The sequence below is a fragment of the Dermacentor variabilis genome, chromosome 2 (assembly GCF_050947875.1).
Source record: "Dermacentor variabilis isolate Ectoservices chromosome 2, ASM5094787v1, whole genome shotgun sequence".
NCBI lineage: Eukaryota > Metazoa > Arthropoda > Arachnida > Ixodida > Ixodidae > Dermacentor > Dermacentor variabilis.
Genome location: NC_134569.1, coordinates 150,439,666 through 150,462,199, shown reverse-complemented (window position 1 = coordinate 150,462,199; position 22,534 = coordinate 150,439,666). Strand labels below are relative to the sequence as shown.

Here is a 22,534-nt window from a genome sequence, read left to right as displayed (position 1 = left end):
ATCTTATTTTCTTCTCTTTAGTCTGTTATAGCTCTGGCAGTCAATTCTAATAATGCATGCTACTTCCGTCACGTGATATTCGGCCATATATGCTCCATCACCTTTGAAATCACAATCACCATCGTCCTAAAAACAACGACGATAAAGCTCACGCGCCACGTAGGCACGGGGTGCACGTTGCGGCCAGAAGAAGACTGGCTATCGTATGGACAGCTTCGATGGAGAAGGACTCTGCCGAGAAACTCGAGTCACCGGCCTCGGATCCATTGTCACCGACCTACCATCGCCCCCAGCAGGTGGAGCGTCCTCGAGCAGTGCCGGAGCGCACGAAATCGTCGACCGCGAAGGAAGTTACTTACCACGAGGTCGCGGATTCTACCACCAATCGCTTGAGCAATGACGTCGGCTTCCTGGAAGCAGCAGAGCAAGGTGAGCACGCTGCTGTCTCCATAGGTCATTTCAATCTTTTCGATGGCTGGCGTAACATGCAGCGGTAGCCCAGTGGCGATAGCATTCCGCTGCTGAGCTACCGCGGGTGCGCTTCTTGCCCTAACGGGAGCAAAATGCGAGAATGCGCTCGTGCACTTATATTTAGGTTGTAGGGATAAGGGGTTGCCAACGGGTGTTACGCGTCGGCACACCGCGGTCGGCGCACGTCTGCCCATCAACTGCTGCGTGGTACAAGCTCGAGGAGGCAATGGACGGCAACGACCTGTACCCTCGGATAGCATTTATTACAACTAAACGCTTCGGGTGGGCCAGCTAGCTATAGTTTACATCTCTGGGGGTTCCCTAGAAGAGAATAATACGCCAACTAAAGACAGTCTTCTTACTTACCAGCAGAGGATACGGGCGGCCGCGGCGAGTGCCACGGCAGAAACATGTTTCACTAACCACGTGCGATAAAACTGGAGCCGCGGCGTAGTCTTCCACACTCGCCGAGAGACTCGGGCAATCTGCCGATCTCGGCGACAACTCACGTGAGTCAGCCGTTGTCGATGATAGCGCTTCCGATCATGTGTGCAACCTGGTTAAACGAGGTTTTTCCCCCTCCTGAAACCTACGAGGTGCATCCGCCCGACGTTTGTCGCGCGGGAGACCGCCATGGGACAAGGATTCCCATATACCTTCCTTAAATGTTCGCATACGGCAGCGAAACCGCGAGAAGGGCCGTGTTTACCAAGTGTTCGGGCAGATGCGATGCGAGACTGCCTCGATAATCGGGACATCGCAAGAGGCAGCGCGTGGGTGACGCGTCGGCGCGATTCACAGCGAACGCCGCAGACAGACCTCCACTCACGCAGCGCTTTCCTTACATATATGATATCGGTTGACGCGCTCACTGCATGCCATCGGTGAAGAGACGACGGCGCGCTACTCTGGCGTCATATCTTAGAGGTCGTAACCGCAGAGCTCATCTTGCCTGGCACCACTCTTTTAAAGCGAAGCTTTCATTCTCTCTTCTCGGCTCTATCCGAGCGCTGCAGCCGCTATGGCTTTGCGCACGCGCGCCGCTGGGTTTCTTGCAACACCACCAAGTGGCGCTCGTCCGCGCACATTCCGACTGGCGCCGTTGCGACAACGTTTCACAGCTTATGCGTATAGCACGTGCTGTGCTCGCTTTCATATCCGACAAAAATGCAGCTGCTGGGCTGTGGAGGTCGCATGCTGGGCTGTGATAGTGTAAACATTACAATCGTCCATAGATTGAAGAAAGTGCTTAGAGCTGGCGTCTCAACAGCGTGCTTGTCATGTATGCAGCAGGCGCACGTAAACGCGGCCAGCAAATTGGCTCCAAAGTGTGCACTCAGCGTCGAGGACACAAAGGCCTAAAGAAGCGTCGCGCGGAACAGGAGCGTCTTAGCTACGCAGCGAAATGTGGTGCAGACTGCGAATTTATGCAGTGATACATACAATTATAATAATTACTTGAATTACTTACGACCCCGTAATTCAATTAATGTTTAACACTTCTGCGATGGTGCGATGTGCCATGGGAGGCAATGATAATCCTCAAACCTCTCAGAAATTATCAACAACGACGCACAACAACGCCTCACGCAAACGCGTCACTGTGTGTTCTGTGGACTACGCAAAAATTAGCAACAGTGGTTCACGCAAGGTAACGTTTAACATCAAGTCACTACTCTCATATTGGACTAAACGCTGAAGAAATTAGATTCGCTGCCAACATCACCGATAATTACCGTCAATCAAAGCAAACAGCATACAAAGTTTCCCTTACAGCCATTCCCACAGTGCGTGGTATCCTCATATTTTTTTTTCTTATACTGCTTTCGCCATACCCTCCTCCTCCGCTTTCCGCCTCATGATTCCGCAGCAACCTCTTCCTCCGCTTTCCTCCTCGCACTGTCTTAGCTATCGCCGTCTTTCATCTCCCGCTGCACTCCACGTTCGCTCTTTCTTTCGCGGTACTCGTTCGCTCGGTTACGCCGAGGGACGACGCCGACGCGAAACACAGGAAGTGCAGTCCTAAACGGGGTTGACTAAGTGCTTGAAAACAAGAGCAGCGGCGGAGCCTTCCGCACTCACCGCTGTCTGGCGACTTAAAGAAATTTGGGCGATCTCAACGAGAACTCACCTTAGTCGCCTGGTGGCACTGATAGCGCTAGCGCTCTAAGCCCCTCTATTCTGGATCGAGAGGCTTTACTGCACTCCCGCGCCAACCCGCGTAATTTAGGTTGTTCCCTCACCCGAAATCTGCTTGGCGCGCCCGCTCGACGTTTGCCACGCTGGAGCACACTTTGGTACAAGGACTCCTACAAGGTGCACGTTAAAGAACCTCAGGTGGTCGAAATTAATCCAGATTCACCCCGCCCCCCTGTGCTGGGCCTCATAATGGGATCGGGGTTCCGGCACGTAAAACGCCAGAGTTTACTTTTTTAGATGGCGGGCGTGGTTTCTGACGTCCTAAAGTAATGCATGGACTAGTATCGAGAGATGCGGTACTGCTTCGCTCCTTTCATCGTCATCATCATCATCATCATCATCATCATCATCATCATCATCAGCCTGGCTACGCCCACTGCAGGGCAAAGGCCTCTCCCATACTTCTTCACCCACCCCGGTCGTGTGCTAATTGTGCCCATGTTGTCCCTGCAAACTTCTTAATCTCATCTGCCCTCCTAACTTTCTTCCACCCCCTGCTACGCTTCCCTCCTCTTGGAATCCAGTCCGTAACCCTTAATGAACATCGGTTATCTTCCTTCCTCATTACATGCCCTGCCCATGCCCCCCATTTCCTTTTCTTGATTTCAACTAAGATGTCATTAACTCGCGTTTGTTCCCTCACCCAATCTGCTCTTTTCTCATCTCTTAACGTTAGACCCATTATTCTTCTTTCCATAGCTCATTGCGTCGTCCTCAATTTAAGTAGAACCCTTTTCGTAAGCCTCCAGGTTTCTGCCCCGTAAGTGAGTATTGTTAAGACACAGCTGTTGTACACTTTGCTCTTGAGTGATAATGGCAACCTGCTGTTTATGATCTGAGAATGCTTGCCGAACGCACCCCAGCCCATTTTTATTCTTCTGATTATTTCAGTCTAATGATCCGATCCACGGTCACTACCTGCCCTAAGTAGATCTTTCCCTTACCACTTCCCATGCCTCGCTACCTAACGTAAACTTCTGTTCTCTTTCGAGACTGTTAAACATTGCTTTAGTTTTCAACAGATTAACTTTTAGACCCACCCTTCTGATTTGCCTGTCCAGGTCAGTGAGCATGCATTGCAATTGGTCCCCTGAGTTACTAAGCAAGGCAATATTATCAGCGAATCGAAAGTTACTACGGTATTCTCCGTTAACACTTATCCCCAATTTTTTCCCAAACCAGGTCTCTGAATACCTCCTGTAGACACGCTGTGAATAGCATTGGAGAGGTCGTATCTCCCTGCCTGATGCCCTTCTTTATCGGGATTTTGTTGCTTTCTTTGTGGAGGACTACGGTGGCTTCGGAGCAGCTATAGATATATTTCAGTATTTTTACGTGCGGCTCGTCTATACCCTGATTCCGTCCTTACGCGCTCCTTTAGCCTCGCGTAAACATATTTATGTATTTATTCAGGATACCTCAGAGGCCCATTGAAGGGCGTCGGGTAAGGGAAGTAACAGTTTCTACAGAACAGAAAAAAATGTTAGCATCAAATAAAAAGGTAACAAAGGTTACAAACAGTAGAGCGCAACGTCATCATGCAATGGTATTAAAGAGCGTATTCATGATGTGAGGAAAAGTTTCAAGGATTCGACATGGATACGATGTGATCCGGAAGATTGTTCCAGTCTGCAATAGCGTGAGTCAGTGATGATGAGTTAAATGCCTGCTTTGACCACGTACGTGCATGAAACTGAACTTGTGAAGACTTCGTGATGTGCCCCCAGCTGCAAGAATTGACAGAGGGCGAGGTTTATTGGTATAAATTTACCACTGAAACAGATACATAAGAGCGATCACGCGGCGAGTTTCTAATGGCTGGAGTGAAATGTCAGCCTTTATTCGGGTAACGCCAGAAAGATAGTCGTACTTTGGCGAGATGAATATGGCTGCTCTATTCCGAACTGCTTACAACGTGCTGATCAATCAAGAAAGGGGCTGACAGATTCAATGACAGATGGACTGTGTTACAAAGGTTACAAAGAGGGATAAGGTGCCTCCGAAAGGCTGGCCAACGTTTCCATAGGAGGGCCTATCTTCGTCAAATGCGCACTCGGCATCCTCGGCGTGTTAGTGTTAAAGGGCTGGTAGAGTGACGTCACGTGCGGTTGTTGTCGGTGGCGGCTGGTTATAAAAGGAGAGACTTCAATGAGAATGAGCGCTGTCGCCTGGCGTCTGTAAGCGTGGTTCTTAAGACGAGGGGACAAGAGTGGGAACGTGGATGGCGGGGAGAAACAAAAGAAAGAAAAGGAGAAAGAAAGACACCAAGAGGAAAAAAGGAAAAAGAAAACCAAAAGAGGGGCATGGGAGGATGTTGGGGAAGCGAGAGGTTAGGGCGCATTCAGGGGTGTCGTTGGCGGCATGTTTTTGTAGCTTTAGACGAGCCGGTCAGGCGGTCAGTGCGCGAGTAACGTAAAAGACCCAAAACATATCAGTTGAAAGAATGACTTGACTACCGTAGCAGCAATGGGTCGGGTAATTTTGAAGGGGTTAAGATGGCGACAAGGAGACTAGAGTGCAATGCATGGGGTAGCTGGAAGGCAGCAGCATGGTCTTTCTAGAGACGTTAGCCCCAGCAGCTCAACATAGGTGTCGTCACAGCGGTACACAGAAGTGGCGATATCCTGTGTAGCTGAGGCGCTGAAGAAGGTATCCTGACGGCAGGATACCTTTCGGCAATGCAGATCATGCTCGGTACCTTGAGTCAAGGCCCCGAGCATGATCTCAGAAGCAGCACGTGCTCGAGTAAACTCGCCAAAATTCGAGACTGCTGCTCTGAAAAAAAAATGAACTTAAGAACGTAAACCAAAGATGAAACTTTGGTAAGAAAGTGTTGTATGTGTAGAAAACGAAACGGTAAGCTCTTAAGCACGGAAGCCCTGGGTTTTACTACGATGCTGATCTGCTTGTGCACCAAACGACAGGCTCAGATTAGTGGAGCACTCGACCGTTTATCACTCGCACTATCGCCGCCTGTGCGATAGTGCGATGCGAGCTTAATACTGTCGTTGCCTGACGTCGGTTGTTTGGGACTGCCGACTTTCCCCTTGAAACGAAAGCCGATAAAAAATATTTCGGTTTCACACCGAAACAAAATAATAAATAACTTTTGGACGTTTTCGTTCCGGTCAAAGACAGTTTTTTTTCTTTGTTGTTTACGTTCTGTTCCGACACACTGGTCCTGACTAACTTTGGGTGATCCTGATATCTCTGCTCAGTCAAGAATATTTCAACTTCAAACAAAGAGCTTTTACTTTTTTTTAATTTTAACGCGTACGTTAGCAGAGCAAAGAGCTTTTTACACCTCGGCCTACTCGCGCCTGCTCTCGGCTCTGAACGGACTCTGGCTGCCTGAGCCATGGCCTCCGAGATCACCCCCGAGATCACCCTCGCGCGCGTTTCTCCCCACGCGGGGGTGGGGTGATTTTGGAGGTCATGCCTAAGCTCTTTTTCAGAGTTGAAGGGCAGATGCACTACTATTGTGTGGTTGGACTTTGTACTGAATTCATAGGCTTTCACGTAACAATGCACATCACTTCGAAAGGAAGAAATTATATATGCAAACTAACACAGAATTTGTTATTTATCTGCCTAATCGGTCACCGAAATTATTTCTTACTGATACAGTTCTAGAAACGTTGTTGCAGGTATATTTCATGGAGGCGTCTCCACTTCAGTTTATGCCAAATGAGGGGTGATATGACACTACCCCGTAGCTTTAAGATACTAGGCTGAATGCAACGCAACCTAGCCGCTTTGGGGCGTCCTTTGCATAAGAGCTTCTTCTCCGAAACGCCGCACTCGAATAACGTGTTCAATGTTTCGCTGAAGAGCACCCAATCGAGATCTATCGACCAAAGTGCGGGTGACTGTGCTACGCCTGTTCACGTATTTTCGGGAAATGTGTTTTAACCTACGTAATTCTTCTCCTCCTGCGAACAGGAAGCACCGAAGCTGCGAAGGACATCACCGACAACACCTTCCACCCTGACACTTCCTGCAGAGGCGGTGCACACCGGCGACATAAGCCTAAGTCGGGATACACCAGCAGGGGCAGTCGACACGCGCACCGAAGCCGGAGCAAAGAGGGAGGGTCGTTGAAGTCAGCTGAATCTAAAGAACAACCTATTTCGGTGGCTGTCACCAGCTCTGGATCTCCCCTCATCGAGTGCAACGGCGCCCTTCTCCGCAGTGAAACAAGCGGCGCTATCAGACAAGACGTGTCGGACACCAGTCGGAAGAAGCCAGTCAAGCCATCTCAAGAATGTGCATCATCACATGCTGCTCCCTCCGCACACGGGACACGTCCTCAAATGCCGGAACCGTGCTCCGCCCTCGGTAGCCGAGGCAGGAATCTCTCGAAGAAGCGAGCCACCTCCACCTCCATACTGAAGAAGCGAGAGAGGCCAAACAAGTCCGCACCAGCGCCTGTTTCTCCTCCTGGGCCTACAGCGCTCACGCCCCGTTTCGGCCAATCAGAGGACGCTAACCCCACGGTTCTCGACATGTACGCGACTTCAACACACGAGAACGCCATGAGTCCGTCGACTGCGAGTGAAGGAGCGTGGTATCCGTACGCGCTAGGCCAAATGTCACCGACGTCTTACCAAGCTTCACTGGCGTTCAGCCCCGTCATGGGCGCTTCGCCTTTCGTTACCCGAAGCCCCGTCGACACCCTACCTCAAAGCGTCCTTGCGCGGACCACCGCTCGGAAACTGCCTTCGCCCGCGTATCCAGGGCTGGTGGAAGGCCGTGCACCTTTGACGTCGTCGCAAAAGGCATCACCGACGTCGCCCGTGACCGCTCTGCCGCAGCAGTTCGCAAATTCGCGCGAGTCGTACGCCTCGTCGACTCTCATAACCAAGGGCCCGTCGTCGTTTTCAATGACACCGTCCGCTCATAAGCAGCCTGCGGGTGCACCCACATCGACAGGGTTAGACGTCAGCAGCGCCGCGAATATGCCTCTGGCGCAGTCTCTTCACGGCGAGATAGCATCGCCGATGTACGGCAGCAATGTTCAGTCGCCTACAGCACACGTGAGTGCATAAGGGATGCCTTTATGCTATCCCTTAGTGGCTTGGAGCTTTCCTCTACATATATTACGACTGATAAGAAAAGCACGGCGAAAGTGACCTTTATTGTTGCACGTACGTAGCTATCGCTGCTCTGTATATATACCTTGAAAACAGTGCTGGCAGGTCATTTTGCCTAATCATAGGCGGCACGAGTGAGTCGTATAGGAGGTGTACGAAAGGCAATCGGTTGCGAGCTATGCAGGTTTCCCGATTATCTTGTCATTTGCACAAGTATGCACTTAAGATGTCGGAAAACTTCAAAATCGCAGAGTTATAGATTTCATGTGAGATAAATGAGGGCGGGCTTGCAGTGCTTGACACCCACCTCGGTGGCGTAGTGGCCATGGTGGTGAGCTCCTCATGCCGAGGGTGCCGGATCGAATTCCGGCCGCGTCGGCTGCATTTCGATCGGGGCGGAATGCAAAAGCGCTTCTGCGCCGTGCATTCGGTGCGCGGTTAAGAACCTCAGGTGATCAAAATTATCCCGGAGTCCCCGATTGCTGCGTGCCTCATAATCAGGCCGTGGTTCCGGCACGTAAAGCCGAAGAACACGATTAATCTTGTAGTGCTTAATTTAAAAGCTCGTGACTGTTGGGAGGGGCGTAAGCAATACCTACTTTACGTCATCGATGAATTCGAACTTTTGACAGCTTATTGTAAAGTAGATATGTTATTCCAAGCGTTTCCCGCTAGGAAAAGTGTTTGAACTGAGGATGAGAGAGCTTTCAAGCGTTTATGTGCAATGGTGTAGCAATCATTGCAGCCAACGAGAAGAATTCGTTACAGCTGAAGACAAGCATGCACGGGCAGCTTCATTTTAAAAGAGAATAATGAAGGGCTTAAGAAATTGTGATGCAAAACATTCACCATATCTCGTGTTAAAAATCTTGTCACTAAAAAAATTTAAGTGATACGCCGTGTACTATAATACGAAAAAAAGTTCGGCAGACACTGAAGATTGCTCACGTGTGGAAAAGTGAAAACTTTATAGCCTTTGTATACCGCGGAACGCCATGAACGCGCTCACATTATACACTCATGACGTGGCGCCACCTCCTCCCAATTGGCTGCACCGTCACGTGCCCAACGACGCACGCACTAGGCCACACCTCTAGTCAGCCAGATGGCTGCGACGTGACGTATGCACTGGCGCACGCACTGGGCACAGCTTTAGTTACCCAAACCGTGCAGCCGCTGTGGCGTCGGGGAAGCTTGCTCGTGTCGTAACCCAGAGGGCCAGGTTATATTCCCACCCAGAACGAAATTTACCGAAGTTTCTTTTCAAAGCCATTAATTTACTTTGCGCACAGGGGCCTCCCTCTTTGGTTATTTTTGGTACCATGTTTCGGTCACGCCGACTACGTTGGATCTTCGTTCAATGGGGCATATAATGCTTTCGCATAACAAAGAATTGCTGAAAACACGCAAGCTATTGGAGATGAAGGACCAAGAAAATATAGTGAAGGCAATGAAAATAGATAGCATCGGCATTGAGAGCTAGAGAAAATCGTCCCTCGCTTTTGACGGCGTTTTTTATACATCTGGAAAAACGATTAACAGCGCAAAGAATGGGATGCGCAGACTGAGACAGGCCAAGCGCTGAGACACGAAGAAGAAGACAGCACTTCGTTTGCCTCTGTCTGCACGTCCCGTTCTTATCGCTGTTGCTCGTTTTTTCAGACGTGTAACAAGTGGCCTAAGATAGTACTTCATTGCCGTTTATTTATATCTTTCACAATTTCTGGCAGTTGGCAAACTAGCAGCCTACAGAGTCATTTTTTCTAGACATCTGTAAACCTCCTTATATATCTAGATTTCTATACGAAAGAAACAGCCCGTAAAAGCTTGCATATATATTTTTTTAACGCGATTTGCATTCTTAAAGCTTCAACCAGCCTTGGCTACTAGGGATATGCTCGTTGTCGTCAAGCCGTCATGATCGCTCCATCGTCATTTCAGCTTCGTCATTATACTCGCGTTATGCCGTTATGGTCAGACCATCGTGGTCATACGGCCGGTCGTCATTTCGTTGTCGTCTTGCCATCATCACGTTGTCACACCATCGTGACAACTTCATAAACGGCATCCTATTGTCGCGATGCCACCGTCGTCATACCACCATCGTTCGTCGTTCCACCAGCGTGATTCTATCGCAATTATCCTGTTATCATTCAAATGTGATTAACCCGCCGATGCTGTGTCGTCGTCGTCGTCACTGCGTCACCACGATACAGTCATAGGTATTCATTTGCTGTCATGTCAGTGTTTTGATATGGTAATGGTCGTTCCATCGTCGTAATTCAAGCTTACTGCCATCGTCACGCCGTCGCATTCAAACAAGCGTGGTCAAGGCATTGTCTTCATGCTTTCGTGACTATATCGATATTATTTCAGAATTTTTGTCCCGTTGTCCTCATGCAGTAGTATCCACACCACCTTCGTCGTTCCGTTGACGTCATTTCTTCTTTGTAATTACGTTGTCGCTGCATCGTCGTCATGTCGTCCTGGTGACAGCTGAACTTTGCGAATCGGTGCCGTACCAAATGGAACCGACACAGGAGAGAGTGCATGCCGCATATAGTTGAAGCAATGGAAAACTGAGAAGACCACCACAGAAAATAAAGGCATATTCAGCCATAAGATGTGTCGCTACATTGTTCGAATGCTAATCGCATTAAAGTCGACAGTCGTCTTGCGATGGGTTCCACCGGAATATTTTTTCCTATTCAAAGGATTAGTTTGACTCTCGCTTAATGAAGCAGCAGTTATCTGCGAATGCGCCAATGATAGAGTTGAGTGCGCGAGCTAAACAAGGAAAAATGGATGTCAGAGCTTCCTGCGACTCCAGAGTAGAGGTGGCGGTCCCTGCGGAAAGAGAGAGGCAGAGGTAGCAAGTAAAATTTACTTTGTTCGTAGCAGCTCACGCTAATAAATTTTTCAAAAGAGCACAAGTGAAAGCACTGCCGGCGTCGATATTGCTTCGACAGGCAGAGGAATAGTTATTAGAGAACGGACAATGACATTATGTGATTAATTCGTATGAACCAAACCACACAGTTTTGGATACTTTTGAAGAGCACATGCTTGCGTAGCCATAGAAAGATTCTACAGATAGGCAACATTAAAATGGGGGCAAGGGGGGGGGGGGTGAGTAGTTGTTTGTGTATGACGAAATACTTACATTATAAATGATTTTGATATGGAGAGGGGGTAAGCGCAAGAGATGAATAGGTTTGAACTGAAACCAGCGCGTTACTATCTTTGTCGGTTCCAGAAAATGTATCCACATCCTAGAGGGGTCGTCTGCAAATAAAGATGGCCAGATAATTCATAGGACGTAAACGATGTTATTTAAATGTTGTTGAGAGGGCGAATAGTTTCACCTGCACTGGTAGATAGTTATAATTTCTTTGGTTACACAGTGCACGCATATCCTATGGACACAAGTACAAAATTAAGTCAGGAACAAGCGTATCGACACACGTGGTGGCTCGTGAAGTGAGTGCAATATTTAGTATTCTGGCCGCAGTCGGGGTTCTGAACAAATAACGTACTCGCACAACAGCTGGATATAGCGTATATTTGTCGCGGAATATATGCACGAACTATCGACAATTTACGCATGGAAGGAGTGACAGCTCAAAAGATGCACACTTTGTACCAGGAACAGCGTTTTTTGTACTGTTAAATAATTTCATTTAACACGCATTTCAGCCCTCATTGATGTATTTGCAAAGTGAAAAAGCCTTTTGGAACGTACCGCCAACCTTCGGGCGCCGTGACCAAACAGCAGTTTCAATTTCGATTCGGTGTCTGGTTTCAGTTCACACATCTGCCACCCTATTACACAACTGTCCCTTCTGTTTTTATGCTTTTGCTGACAGCTTTCAGGGGATCGGAGCGGGATGCTGTCTCAAGAGGACAAGCTGGACCATCCTTTCAAGTATCTAACGAGGACAGAAAGTGTGAGGACGCGGCGTAGGACAATGTCCGTACAGTGTAAGTACAACTTTGGGCACAAGTACGTCAAGCCGAAGCTGTCATCTTGCCTGCATCATATACGGGATCGTCTGTCAAAAATGTGAACTTATATGCCTATATCAAGCGCAAACTATCGCCGCCAAATCAGTGGGGATGAGACGAAGAACGTAACAGTCCAAACGTAATTGAGGATGATCGTTCGTGAGGATTCTTGTGACATGCTCTGGCCGAGCTACGAAGGTGGTGAAAAACAGCGTTACAGTTGTATTACGAGAACAACCAAGAATGGAATTGACGTTCATCATTGGAATCTACTTATGCTAGCAGTAACGCTTTGCTGCTCTTTTCCGTTAACTCTCCAGTGCTGCCAGAGCGCTCCCAAACGATCGCCCGTATATGTCAATAATTTTGTTTGGGCCCTCCACAGCGAGATCAGCGCCAGAATACAGCCTGGCGAGAGGCAGCCGCAAAATTGGTGGGTCGTGTGATGCACAAGAACCCCTGAGATGGGGAAATTTCAAAATGTGCATGCTGCGCATGTTTGGGAATTAAGACCAGAACGCCGAACATTCCCGAGATTCAGCACGGCAAAGCTCCGTATGTCTCTCTGGGATTAACAACGAATAATGGCCTCCTGATAGTTTGGAATGTCGTTTCAATTTTTTCGCATCTCTAGCAGCTGGTGTCCGCAATACTGGAGTGATAAATAAAAGACTCGTGCACCAACTAATACAAATAAACGAGCAAGCTTTGCGACCGAACTAAAGAATTTCGCGATCGAAGAACTAAGGTACGTGGTTTTCGCAGAAGCCTCACGTAGGGTTCACCTTGAATCGCTTGGTAGCAGGATCTAAACAGAGGCAGTTTAACGTGTTGTTGCATTCGTCTGTTTCGTTTATCTTGTATAAAACGCAGTGAATATCTGTTTACGCCGCACTGGACCTAATGTTATGAAACGTGTGAATGTCCACTGTACCAGGATGCCGTTAAGGAAAACCCCCTGAGGGGAGGGCCAGATATGAGATGTTTTTCACTGCGTGGGGGACGAGCGTTTTATTGCGTATCACAGCTCGAGGCATACTTCGAAAAGCGCCGAACCAATTTGTATAGCTGTAGCTTCAACACCGACTCCAATATTTCCGGCACAGGCGCTGGTCCTCAGCGGCTTCAGCTGAAGGTGTTTCGTCGCACTTTATCTGTGACCATAGACGAGGAAAATAAACGGAACTCACTAAAACTCGCTCACAAGTTATATTTTTGCTTGTGGCTCACTCGGATGCATACTCGCCAAATTTCTACTGAGCCGCACTTATTGTAACTCGGACTCAACAGAATTTCACTGAGCCGGGCCCACTGGGCCCCAGACTCATGGGTCGGTCTTAGCCTGATTGAGTCGGAGTGAATCCACTTACTACAGTGTTTGCTGATGTATGTCTGAGGCTGCTTCGAATGTAGAAGCTCTCAATGTAACAAAGACGCATTTCTTCGCTATGGTCGAGAACAAAAACCGAAATACTTCACTTTGACTGCAATGAGCTAAATATTAAACCCCATATTCGGATAACTTCTACTACGAAAGCTCTCTCCGTTATAGGAAATTACAGTGACAGAAGCCTGATTACACGACGACTTCTATAATGTATGGCGGGCGCCGAACGACCGAGCAGGCATCTTGTTATTGGTCTGGTGTTTTCTGCAATACATTCGTGAGTAGTCACGCATGCGTGGAGGGCCTCCTTTTGTGCTGTTGGGGAAAAAAGGCATAGATACACATCGCATAGCTCGAATAAGTATGTACAGTCATTTAGCATCACCAGCTGAACAAACAGAAACCCACATACATATATCGTGAATAACTTTTACGAAGTAATTCGAGAAACATAAGAGCATAAGGCAGGTGAGCTCGCGTCTTCTGGGTGGACGAGCTCGCGTTGAGTACTTGGCAGCAAATCAATTCAAGTCACTTCAAACGCACCAGCGAACGGCACCATGGATATGACGAGCGTAGAGAACTAGCTCTTAAAATTTGATTTTCCCGTCCAGAGCTGGGGTAAATGATTTACGCTCCGTAAGGCACACATTTCGTCTTTCCTTCAGAAACTTCTCGTGAAAGTTGTGCTGGGGATGTGAAATAGATACGGCGAACGACAGATAGCTCTTGATGAAAGTGCAGCTTCAGTGAACAGTGATGCAAGCAGCACCTTGCATAACTGGTTACCACGAGATTCTGTGTCCATTAACTTGTTTTAAGAATACTGATATGATCAACGAGAACGGCCAACACAGTATTCTTGCCGGTCCTTTTTAGCAAATAAGTGTATCTAGTATGAGCTTATGTCACTACCGAAAATTCGCTAACATTTCGACTACTAGAGTTGATGCGGTGCCTTCAATAAATAAGTTGTAGAGCCTATGACAAAAATGTTAAATGATTTCGTTCCATCAGACAGTGTGATTTTGAATTTTGAGGGATGCAAACGAAATGAGCGATATCTCAAAAAAGTTACGCGTAACTACGAGCGTACACAAAGCGATATTACAGCCTTCAAAATTGTTTGCGACTAATCAGTGAAGCTGGACGTAAACATGATATGAAGGCAGTTGTCTTGGTTTCCGTTTTCGCAAGATATCTCGTCTGCTGAAGCAACCAAGCTAACAGAACCTTGAGATATAGCGATAAATTGCGCGTGAGTGAGTGAGTGAAGAAACCTTGTTGTGAATGCCTGCACAACGGTTAGCCTTCCCCTGTTAGGGAGGCGTCACCGTGACGCGGCCATGACGTCTTCGCGGCGTGTGGCGCCTCTACTTCGGCCGCGGCGGCACTATTCCCTTTGGTCGACCGCGCTTTGCCCCTCTTTGGGGTGGCAGCCACCCTCCGGTTTCGCTCGGTCGTTGCCTTTCGAGGGCCGCCGAGATCTGCTGGACGGCCTGGGTTTGGACATCTTGGTCATAGCACCTCGTTGCGGCCTCGAGCCGCGGCGTGATTAGTGTTATCGTTGCAGCTTCGTGCGGATTCTTAGCACAGTCCCAAAGGATGTGAGCTGCAGTGGCTCTTTCCTTTCGTCACACACAACACAGATCACTTTCATAAACACTTGGACACCCGTGCCTCATCAGCACCGGGGTGAATAACGACCCCGTTTTAAGTTGTCGGTATAAAACCGCCTCCTTACGGGTCAAGCCCGGATGAGATGGCGGCATAGTCCTTCGCTCTAGTCGGTACCATTTCACAATTTCGTTGTAGGAAGTCATTTTGTCCTTGGTTTCCCACCACCACGACGGGTCGGCTGTAGTAGCAGCGGCTCTGTGGGAGGTTTTGTTGCTGATAGGCTCCCTAAAGACCGAGGAGGTTTTTTGTAGCTTACCGCGGTGCATCCCACTGAAGGTTTCGTGTCGGAACTGCTACTTTAAAAGTGGGTAATTATATGGTGTGAAATGATCGCTTACTGTAGCAGTAAACCGGCTTTCACATGTTTAAGCGAACGGGGAACATTCTCGTGGCACCTCGATTTCTCACGGCTATGCACGAGTTAGCTTAAACCGACTGTACAGTGTCTGTCTATCAGACACTTTAAGCGAATTCATAATGTAATGCGCATCACAATTTTGCCTAAAGTTTTGAACGTACTCATGACACCTTTTTTTGCCACACATCTTTGCTTCCTCTGCGCAGTCGGTGCCACTACTCTTTGGGAGATCACTCAGGCTACCGCGTCTCGGCTGACGAGCGGGCATGTCACGTGCGACCTATGCTGCGTCGCAGCAATCTTCTCGGCCACGATAGTGGCCCTGACGCTAATATTCCTCACGCCCCGCATCCGCACGGCGTACATCGAAGAGTGCACGACTGCCGCCTGCAACAGAGCGACGTCTTCCTTCTGGGCTCTGATGGAGGACAGCATGGATCCTTGTCGGGACTTTTACGGTCACGTGTGCCATCGCTGGGACAATAACACGGGTGGTCGCCTGACGTACCTCGACCACAGCGTGCAGAAGATTGCGACTCGCGTCAACCAGAGCCTGCATGACGTGGACGAGTTCGGCGGCACGTCCCACGAAATACGTGGCGTGGCGCAGTTCTACAAGCTCTGCCTCAGATTCGTCAGCTCCCCGGATCGCTACATTTCGCGATCGCAGATCAGGCACTCCTTTGGCGCCGAAAAGCGGGACCGGCTGCTGACGCTAACAAACTTCGGCGACATTGTGGCGACACTCATCGACCTGTCCCTTTCGCGAGGTTTGAACACGGTCTTCGGCGTGAAGCTCGTGCGGCGAGCCGGCGTGGCGCAAGTGAACGTGTTCCCGGGCAAGACTCTGGCCGACACACTCAGCCCCAATTCGGCAGATGCGTGGCGCGGTTACTTAGACAAGCTCGTAGTTGAAGTTGCCGCAGCGTACCCGTCCCGAAATTTTGACGTAGACAGCGTACAAAGGACAGACGACACTGTGAGGCAACTGCTGGAATCTCCCGACGTCAATGACAATGCTCGGGATCAGGTCGAGGCGGGTAGCCTGAACTTCCTGGGTGACGCCACGAGCGCGAACACGTGGTTTGCAGCTGTCAACTCTCACCTGCCTTCCGACGAACACCTCAGCGGTAAATCAAAAGTCTTGGTTATCAATTACGGAAACGTGCGCAACGTGCTGCAGTTCCTAGGGAGCCTCGCCGACTACGGAGTGGCCTACCTCTACCTGCACTCGCTGCTCGAGGTGTTCCGCTTCGACTACGTGCGCAGCCTGCAAAATCGCAGCCCAGTAGACCAAGTCAGGGAATGTCTGCAGGCGAGCCAAGACGCCATGTGGCACACGAGGAACATCCTCACAACGAATATATTCGGCAGCCGCAGCAAAGGAACTGGCGAAACAGCCGACATTTTACGCCTTGTTGCTGAAGCGGCTTCCAGAGGGGTCACCCAGTGGCTGAATTGGATGGGAGAGGCGACGCGTCGCCAAGCGCACAAGATGTTTTCGACTGTGTCGCTTCACGTTCACGAATGGCATGCCTGGGACGCCACAAGCGCCGCCATCGGCGAGCGCGCAGAGGCGCTGGCGTCGGGCGCACGAACCGTCGACTTTCCATCCGTCTACGTGCGCCTGAAGGAAGAGCAGAATCGTGCCTTCCTCAACAACACCCGTGCTGACAGCGACGCCGACGACACGCTACACGTCTTGGACAGAGGCGTCCTATATAATGCGGGAGCCAACCAAGCGATAGTACCTCCTGCCCTGCGCGTTGAACCAGTGCTTTATACGGATGACGTTCCTTTCGCCTTTTCTGCCGGCACCCTTGGAACTCTCATAGCCACAGAGCTCTACCGCGCAGCTATCCCAGATCCAGGATCACCTATGTGGAATCTGCAGCAGCGAGCTGTCATGGCCAAATTTCAAGATTGCGCAGAAAAGCTGGCTGACGATGCGCTCAACATTTCGCTTGTGCCGTTAGGTGACGGGCGCCTTCACGGCCGGGGTCTTCCCTCGCATATCTTTTGGATGCTTGCGGCAAGGACAGCCTACGATACACTGCGTTTAGCTGCTTTGAGCTTCAGAAGTGCAAGTAACTGGCCCAGTTATTGGAAGAAATGGCAGAGAACTTTCTTCAGGCGTTTCTGCCTCCTTTCTTGCGGCTCTGTAGAAGAAGACAGCGGGAGACCAGCAGGTGTTACGTTAAAGGTTCTGTGCCTTCTGACCGTCGCGAGTATGCCGGAGTTTTCGAAGGCCTTCGACTGCCGGAATCATAGCACGGCTCTTAAGTATACTACTTGTATATTTAACTAAGAACTGCTATTATACTGAGAACAATGCATGTCATTTTTCATTATTATTCTTGAAGTTTATACTTTGGCGGCAAACTAATGTACATCTGTATTTCTTTGTTGCTTTGATACACTGCCCGAATTTGTTTACATTGTCAAAATGATCTCTATGAATTACGTGTCACGGGCGCTTGTTATACTACTCGCACTAATTTTGTTGAGTGAACGTGTAGTCCGATCTCATTGTTGAGTGACAGGTCCCGTGAAGGTGATCGCATTTCAACTGAAGACAGCGTTGTGCAGTTGTGTAAAAAGGAACTGTGAGCACATGAAAGAAACGGTGCACTTTTTTGTAAAAATTACATTCGCAAGATCAAGTCATGTGTACCTGTTATGCATCGATGTGCTCAATGTACTCTGAGAACTCGGTCTGCTTGAGACATTTTTCGCCATATGCACAAATCTGGGTCTCTAAAACTGGTGGATCCACTCGATCGCAGTGGATAGAGGCGCAGTGGATCGAGGCGATTGAAAAGCATTGCAGCGGATATCACGAGACATATTCAGGGTGTTCTTGGCTTGTGGTGTTACATAGAGACGCATGTTTTGAATTTGTTGTGATTAGTGTAGCTCGTAGGCTGTTGAATTACTGTTATTTGTAACGCGGCGCGGGTACTGAATGGACCGGTAGCACATCCAAGAACTCGTACCGCATTTGGTAGTCGGCGTAACCACAAATTACAGGAAAGGAGTCGTTGCTTGATGGGCTTCTAGGAAACTGAAAATAGAGAGAGAAAGAAGAGTCGGCGTAGCTATGTTCGTGCGTTCAGTGCCAAGCATGCGACGACAAAAAAAGACCTCTCGGCAAAAGCTGGGGAAGACACGAATTGGCGACAACCGCCGGTATATCGTTCGTGTAGTGAAAGCTCTTTCGTCCTCTACATTAGAGGCTACGCATTGTCTTCGTGCGATAAACATCTTTCGACGTACTTGTACTCTTGTCACAATAATTGGGAGAGGTGTGCGCATGAGAGTCGGCATGCTTGTAATGAAGCCTTTATTTGCTTACCCGCTGTCATTCCTTTACGAGGTATGGTGCACTGGAGGACCTTTTCTTGCAAAAGGAGCAGAGTTGCGCCTTTCCTTTCGGTGCGTCGTTAGCGCTTGTGTAAGCTGAATTACATGGTTCAAGAAGCAACCACGCACTGTGGTGAAGACGCAATTGAAACTCGGCTAAGCAACGCGTTGGCGCTGGCCGCGCCACCACCACGCCTCATAACACATCGCCAGCTAACTAGTGTTCGGACAACTGCTCCAACAATTAGCCCAATTTCCATATTTGTTTTTGTCACATTCCAAGTTTTTTTTATTGGTTTCATTGGTAAGTAACTTTTTGTGGCAATGAACGTAAATCTTCGGAGGCAAAGCGCGCACAAGTGTGCTCCTGGAAAAGGTCCACATTCAGATTCGCTTTATTTTAACCATTTACTGATGATTTTTGCCTACAAGCAACATACCAGAATTCTTTTTCTTGCCGAGTTTTAGTATTGCGCACGACTTTTCTGGCTAAATGCCTTCAGCCAACACTGAATGACATGCAGCAAGCGTCATTTGTTGCTTTAGAGGTTGAACCCAGGATGAGGAGAAATATATTCGGAAAGCGAGTTAATTTCTTTTGAAAGCGGGTGCAGAACAGAGACCGGTGCCATGTCTACGGCCTCAGAGGTGTCACACACGGGATGTAAAGCAAATTAAATGTATACCATGAGTCACATATGACGAAACAAGCTTGTACCGATTCCAAACGAAGTGTTAGATTTCTGCCTGGTGTTTCCCCATATTGCTACAAAAGTTTCCTCTAAATGTTTATTATTTTTACTATTATTACTATTATTATTACCCGCCGTGGTTTCTCAGTGGCTATAGTGTTGGGCTGCTGAGCACGAGGTCGCGGGATCGAATCTCGGCCACGGCGGCCGCATTTCGATGGGGGCGAAATGCGAAAACACCCGTGTACTTAGATTTAGGTGCACGTTAAGGAACCCCCGGTGGTCGAAATTTCCGGAGACCTCCACTACAACGTGCCTCATAATCAGAAAGTGGTTTTGACACGTAAAACCCTATATTATTATTATTATTATTATTATTATTATTATTATTATTATTATTATTATTATTATTATTATTATTATTATTATTATTATTATTATTATTATTATTATTATTATTATTTGGATATGATTAATCTCTATGTGTTTTGCATCGCGGACACTGATGAGCTTACGCGAGTCTTTTACTTCGATGACGGCTTGTTACATCAAACTGCTGCCTGTTAGAAAAAAAAACAAAGCTTTCTACACTAATAGCCTGACTACAGTCTCGTCCAGAAGCGACTTCGTCGGTAGCGGTGGTGTTGCCTGATGGCGCAGCGCTGTTACTATAGATGATGACAGTCCTGTACTTCTGTATCCTTGATAACGCAGCGTTTTCCTGCTCGGATCGCTTGTACCTGAACGCCAACTTGAAGGTCCCCGAGAGGTGGTACGGAAGGGCGCGCACCATAAATTCCAAGTCGACCAGACCACACTGTAGCCTTCTTAAGCGTCGATGCTCCTGGAAAAGCTGTTTTAGTTCGTTCAATCATTGCGGAGTACGACGCAAGCTCGGCCTATAAAACCTCAGTGACAAATTTCTGTAACTGTCATCTTCATCATCATCATTATCAGCCTTTTCTTATGTCCACTGTAGAACGAAGGTCTCTCCTTGCGATCTCCAATTACCCCTGTCTTGCGCTAGCATATTCCAATTTCCGCCAGTACATTTCTTAATTTCGTCACCCCGCCTTGTTTTCTGCCGTCCTCCACTGCGCTTCCCTTCATTTGGCACCCATTCTGTAACTCTCATGGTACACCAGTTAACTCTAATTGGCTTACCCAGCTCCATGTTTTTTTACAGCGGCTCTGTGTATGGCTAGGGTACCACAGCATTTTCGTGTCCGCACACAAAGCTATCATTATCAATGGCTCAAAGCCCCTTGACCAAGTCAAAAACGCAATGTACCATAGCGCCGTAAGGCAGAGGCTACAAGCACAAAGCACATTGACGGGAATAGTGCTTACGTTCTCTCTAATCACGCATGCAAGATACAGAGCAACATGTCGAAAACTGTCATCATCAAGACTTTTGCTGTTTCCGTCGTGGACACGCTGGGCAAAGTCCTCAACTGTTCTTCCGTCCGGACGACGAACCCAGAGGTGGCCGAGCAAGTGGCCATTGCACTCGCCATGCAATACGGTCGGAGAGAAATGGTGCATAGCGATTCGAAAATGGCCGCCAGTGCATTCCAGTAAGGCCGGGTAGCCCGGCAGGCAATTCAAATTCTGAAAGGCGCCAAACAAGGCCACACCTCTACACTCCATCCTTTGGTTCCCTGCACACGTCGGGGCGATTGAGGGGGTTCCTCTGAACCTCAAAGAGTCCGCCCACGAAGCTGCGCGTAGCTTTACCGACCGCGCTGCCCTCGGATCGGGCGACTCTCTCCCCGGACACAGAGACGCTCCTGTAACGCACAATGAACTTACTGCTAAATTTGTTTACTTAGAGAGAAGTGTTTCCCCGCCGCCTCACTCGAAGCTAAGCAGGCCGCAGGCGGTCACACTCAGAATCTTGCAAACGAATTCCTACCCAAATCCGGCGTCCCTTAACCGCATATATCCCGAGATTTATCCGAATTGTTCTTGCGTGGCCTCTGGTGAGGTTGCTACTTTGCCTCATACGGTCTGGGAGTGCGGGTCGCTGGGCCCAAAGTTCACCAAGGTAGAGTGGGACGCGCGCCGGCGAAGTCCCGTCTTTGAGGACCAAATCCTGGCCGTCCAGCACGTCCGCGAGTGGGCTGGCAGACTAGATCTGTCAGTCCCGTCGTAGGATTAGCCGGGTGCGCGTTTTATCGCGTTTTGCTGGACCAAATAAAAGTTTATTCACTCACTCACTCAATGGCTCATACCTCCGTAAGCAAGTAAAAGAATGCAACCCCCAAGGTTCGTGGCTACTCACTTTGCGCGGTTAGCCGCGATGACCCTGTCCTTGTAGTCGTCGCTGATTTCAATGTGGATGTGTCGGGGCCGAAAAGCGAGTGTTTTACGCGCTTCGTGTTGCAGACATATCGCCTGCAATGCTACATCGATCCGGCCCAACCGACCAACCACCCAGGAGCGTACATGCATCGATTTAACATTATCAAAGAATGTGCTTGCAGTTCCGAGTGCGCCGATCAGTGTATGTCATAGTGACCTCAAATCCGTTGTAACCGTCGTTACTAAGTGACAATGAGTGATGCCAATAAAGTTTTTAACACAAGTTCTCATAACAAGTTACTTGCAGCTCCGCTGGTCATCCGCTTTCACACTACGGAATGGCCTTGATTTCTTTCTCTTAATGTGAACTGGAAGATTCGATATTCCTGTTTGCTCTCTGATCCACACCGCTTTCTTCCTGCCTCTTAACCTTGCGCCTAGCATTATCTGTTCCATCGCTTCTTGCGTGGCCCTTAACTTGTTCTTGAGCTCCTTTGTTAACCTCCAAGTTTTGGCCCCATATGTTAGCACTGATAGAATTCAATGATTGCACACTTTTCTTTTCAGTGACAGTGGCAAGCTCCCAGTCAAGATTTGGTGATTCCAGCCTTGACACTCCAACCCATTTTTATTCTTCTGTAAATTTCATTCTCATTATCAGGGAGCCCTGTGAATAATCGACCTAGATAATCGAACTTCTGCGTAGACTCTGGAGGGTGACTGGAGATCCAGAATTCGTGTTTCCTTGCCACGCTATTGAACATTATCTTCTGCTTCTGCATATTAATCTTCAGCCTCACTCTTGCACTTTCTCCGTTAAGGTCCTAAACTGTTTAACATCTTTAAACTGAAGATGTCGTAAATTCCGAATTTTGGAACACGTAAGGGTAAGCAACAATACCTTGGTTTGTAAAACTGTTAAGGGTCAACATTTATGTTTGCATGTGGAACCCGGCAGCGCTCGCGTGACTCGAGCGTCTAA

The 22,534-nt window shown here is 48.6% G+C and overlaps 2 protein-coding genes across 2 annotated transcripts; both read left to right on the top strand.

Moving 5' to 3' along the window:
* Positions 1-204: 204 nt before the first annotated feature.
* On the top strand, positions 205-7,718 carry LOC142570490 (uncharacterized). Its single transcript, XM_075678872.1, has 2 exons — positions 205-429; positions 6,613-7,718. Exons 1-2 carry the CDS (start codon positions 219-221, stop codon positions 7,716-7,718), a joined length of 1,317 nt encoding a protein of 438 aa, XP_075534987.1. The 5' UTR covers positions 205-218.
* Positions 7,719-11,653: 3,935 nt separating this feature from the next.
* On the top strand, positions 11,654-18,398 carry LOC142571024 (uncharacterized). Its single transcript, XM_075679322.1, has 2 exons — positions 11,654-11,744; positions 15,400-18,398. The coding sequence occupies exons 1-2, from the start codon at positions 11,732-11,734 to the stop codon at positions 17,499-17,501; spliced, it is 2,115 nt and encodes a 704-aa protein (XP_075535437.1). The 5' UTR covers positions 11,654-11,731; the 3' UTR covers positions 17,502-18,398.
* Positions 18,399-22,534: the final 4,136 nt, after the last annotated feature.

Excerpts from the sequence above, each read along its gene's own strand:
- LOC142570490 (XM_075678872.1), top strand. The coding sequence starts at position 219 with ATGGAGAAGGACTCTGCCGAGAAACTCGAGTCACCGGCCTCGGATCCA. Across the intron at positions 430-6,612 it reads CCTGGAAGCAGCAGAGCAAG|GAAGCACCGAAGCTGCGAAG; the intron begins GTGAGCACGCTG and ends TCCTGCGAACAG.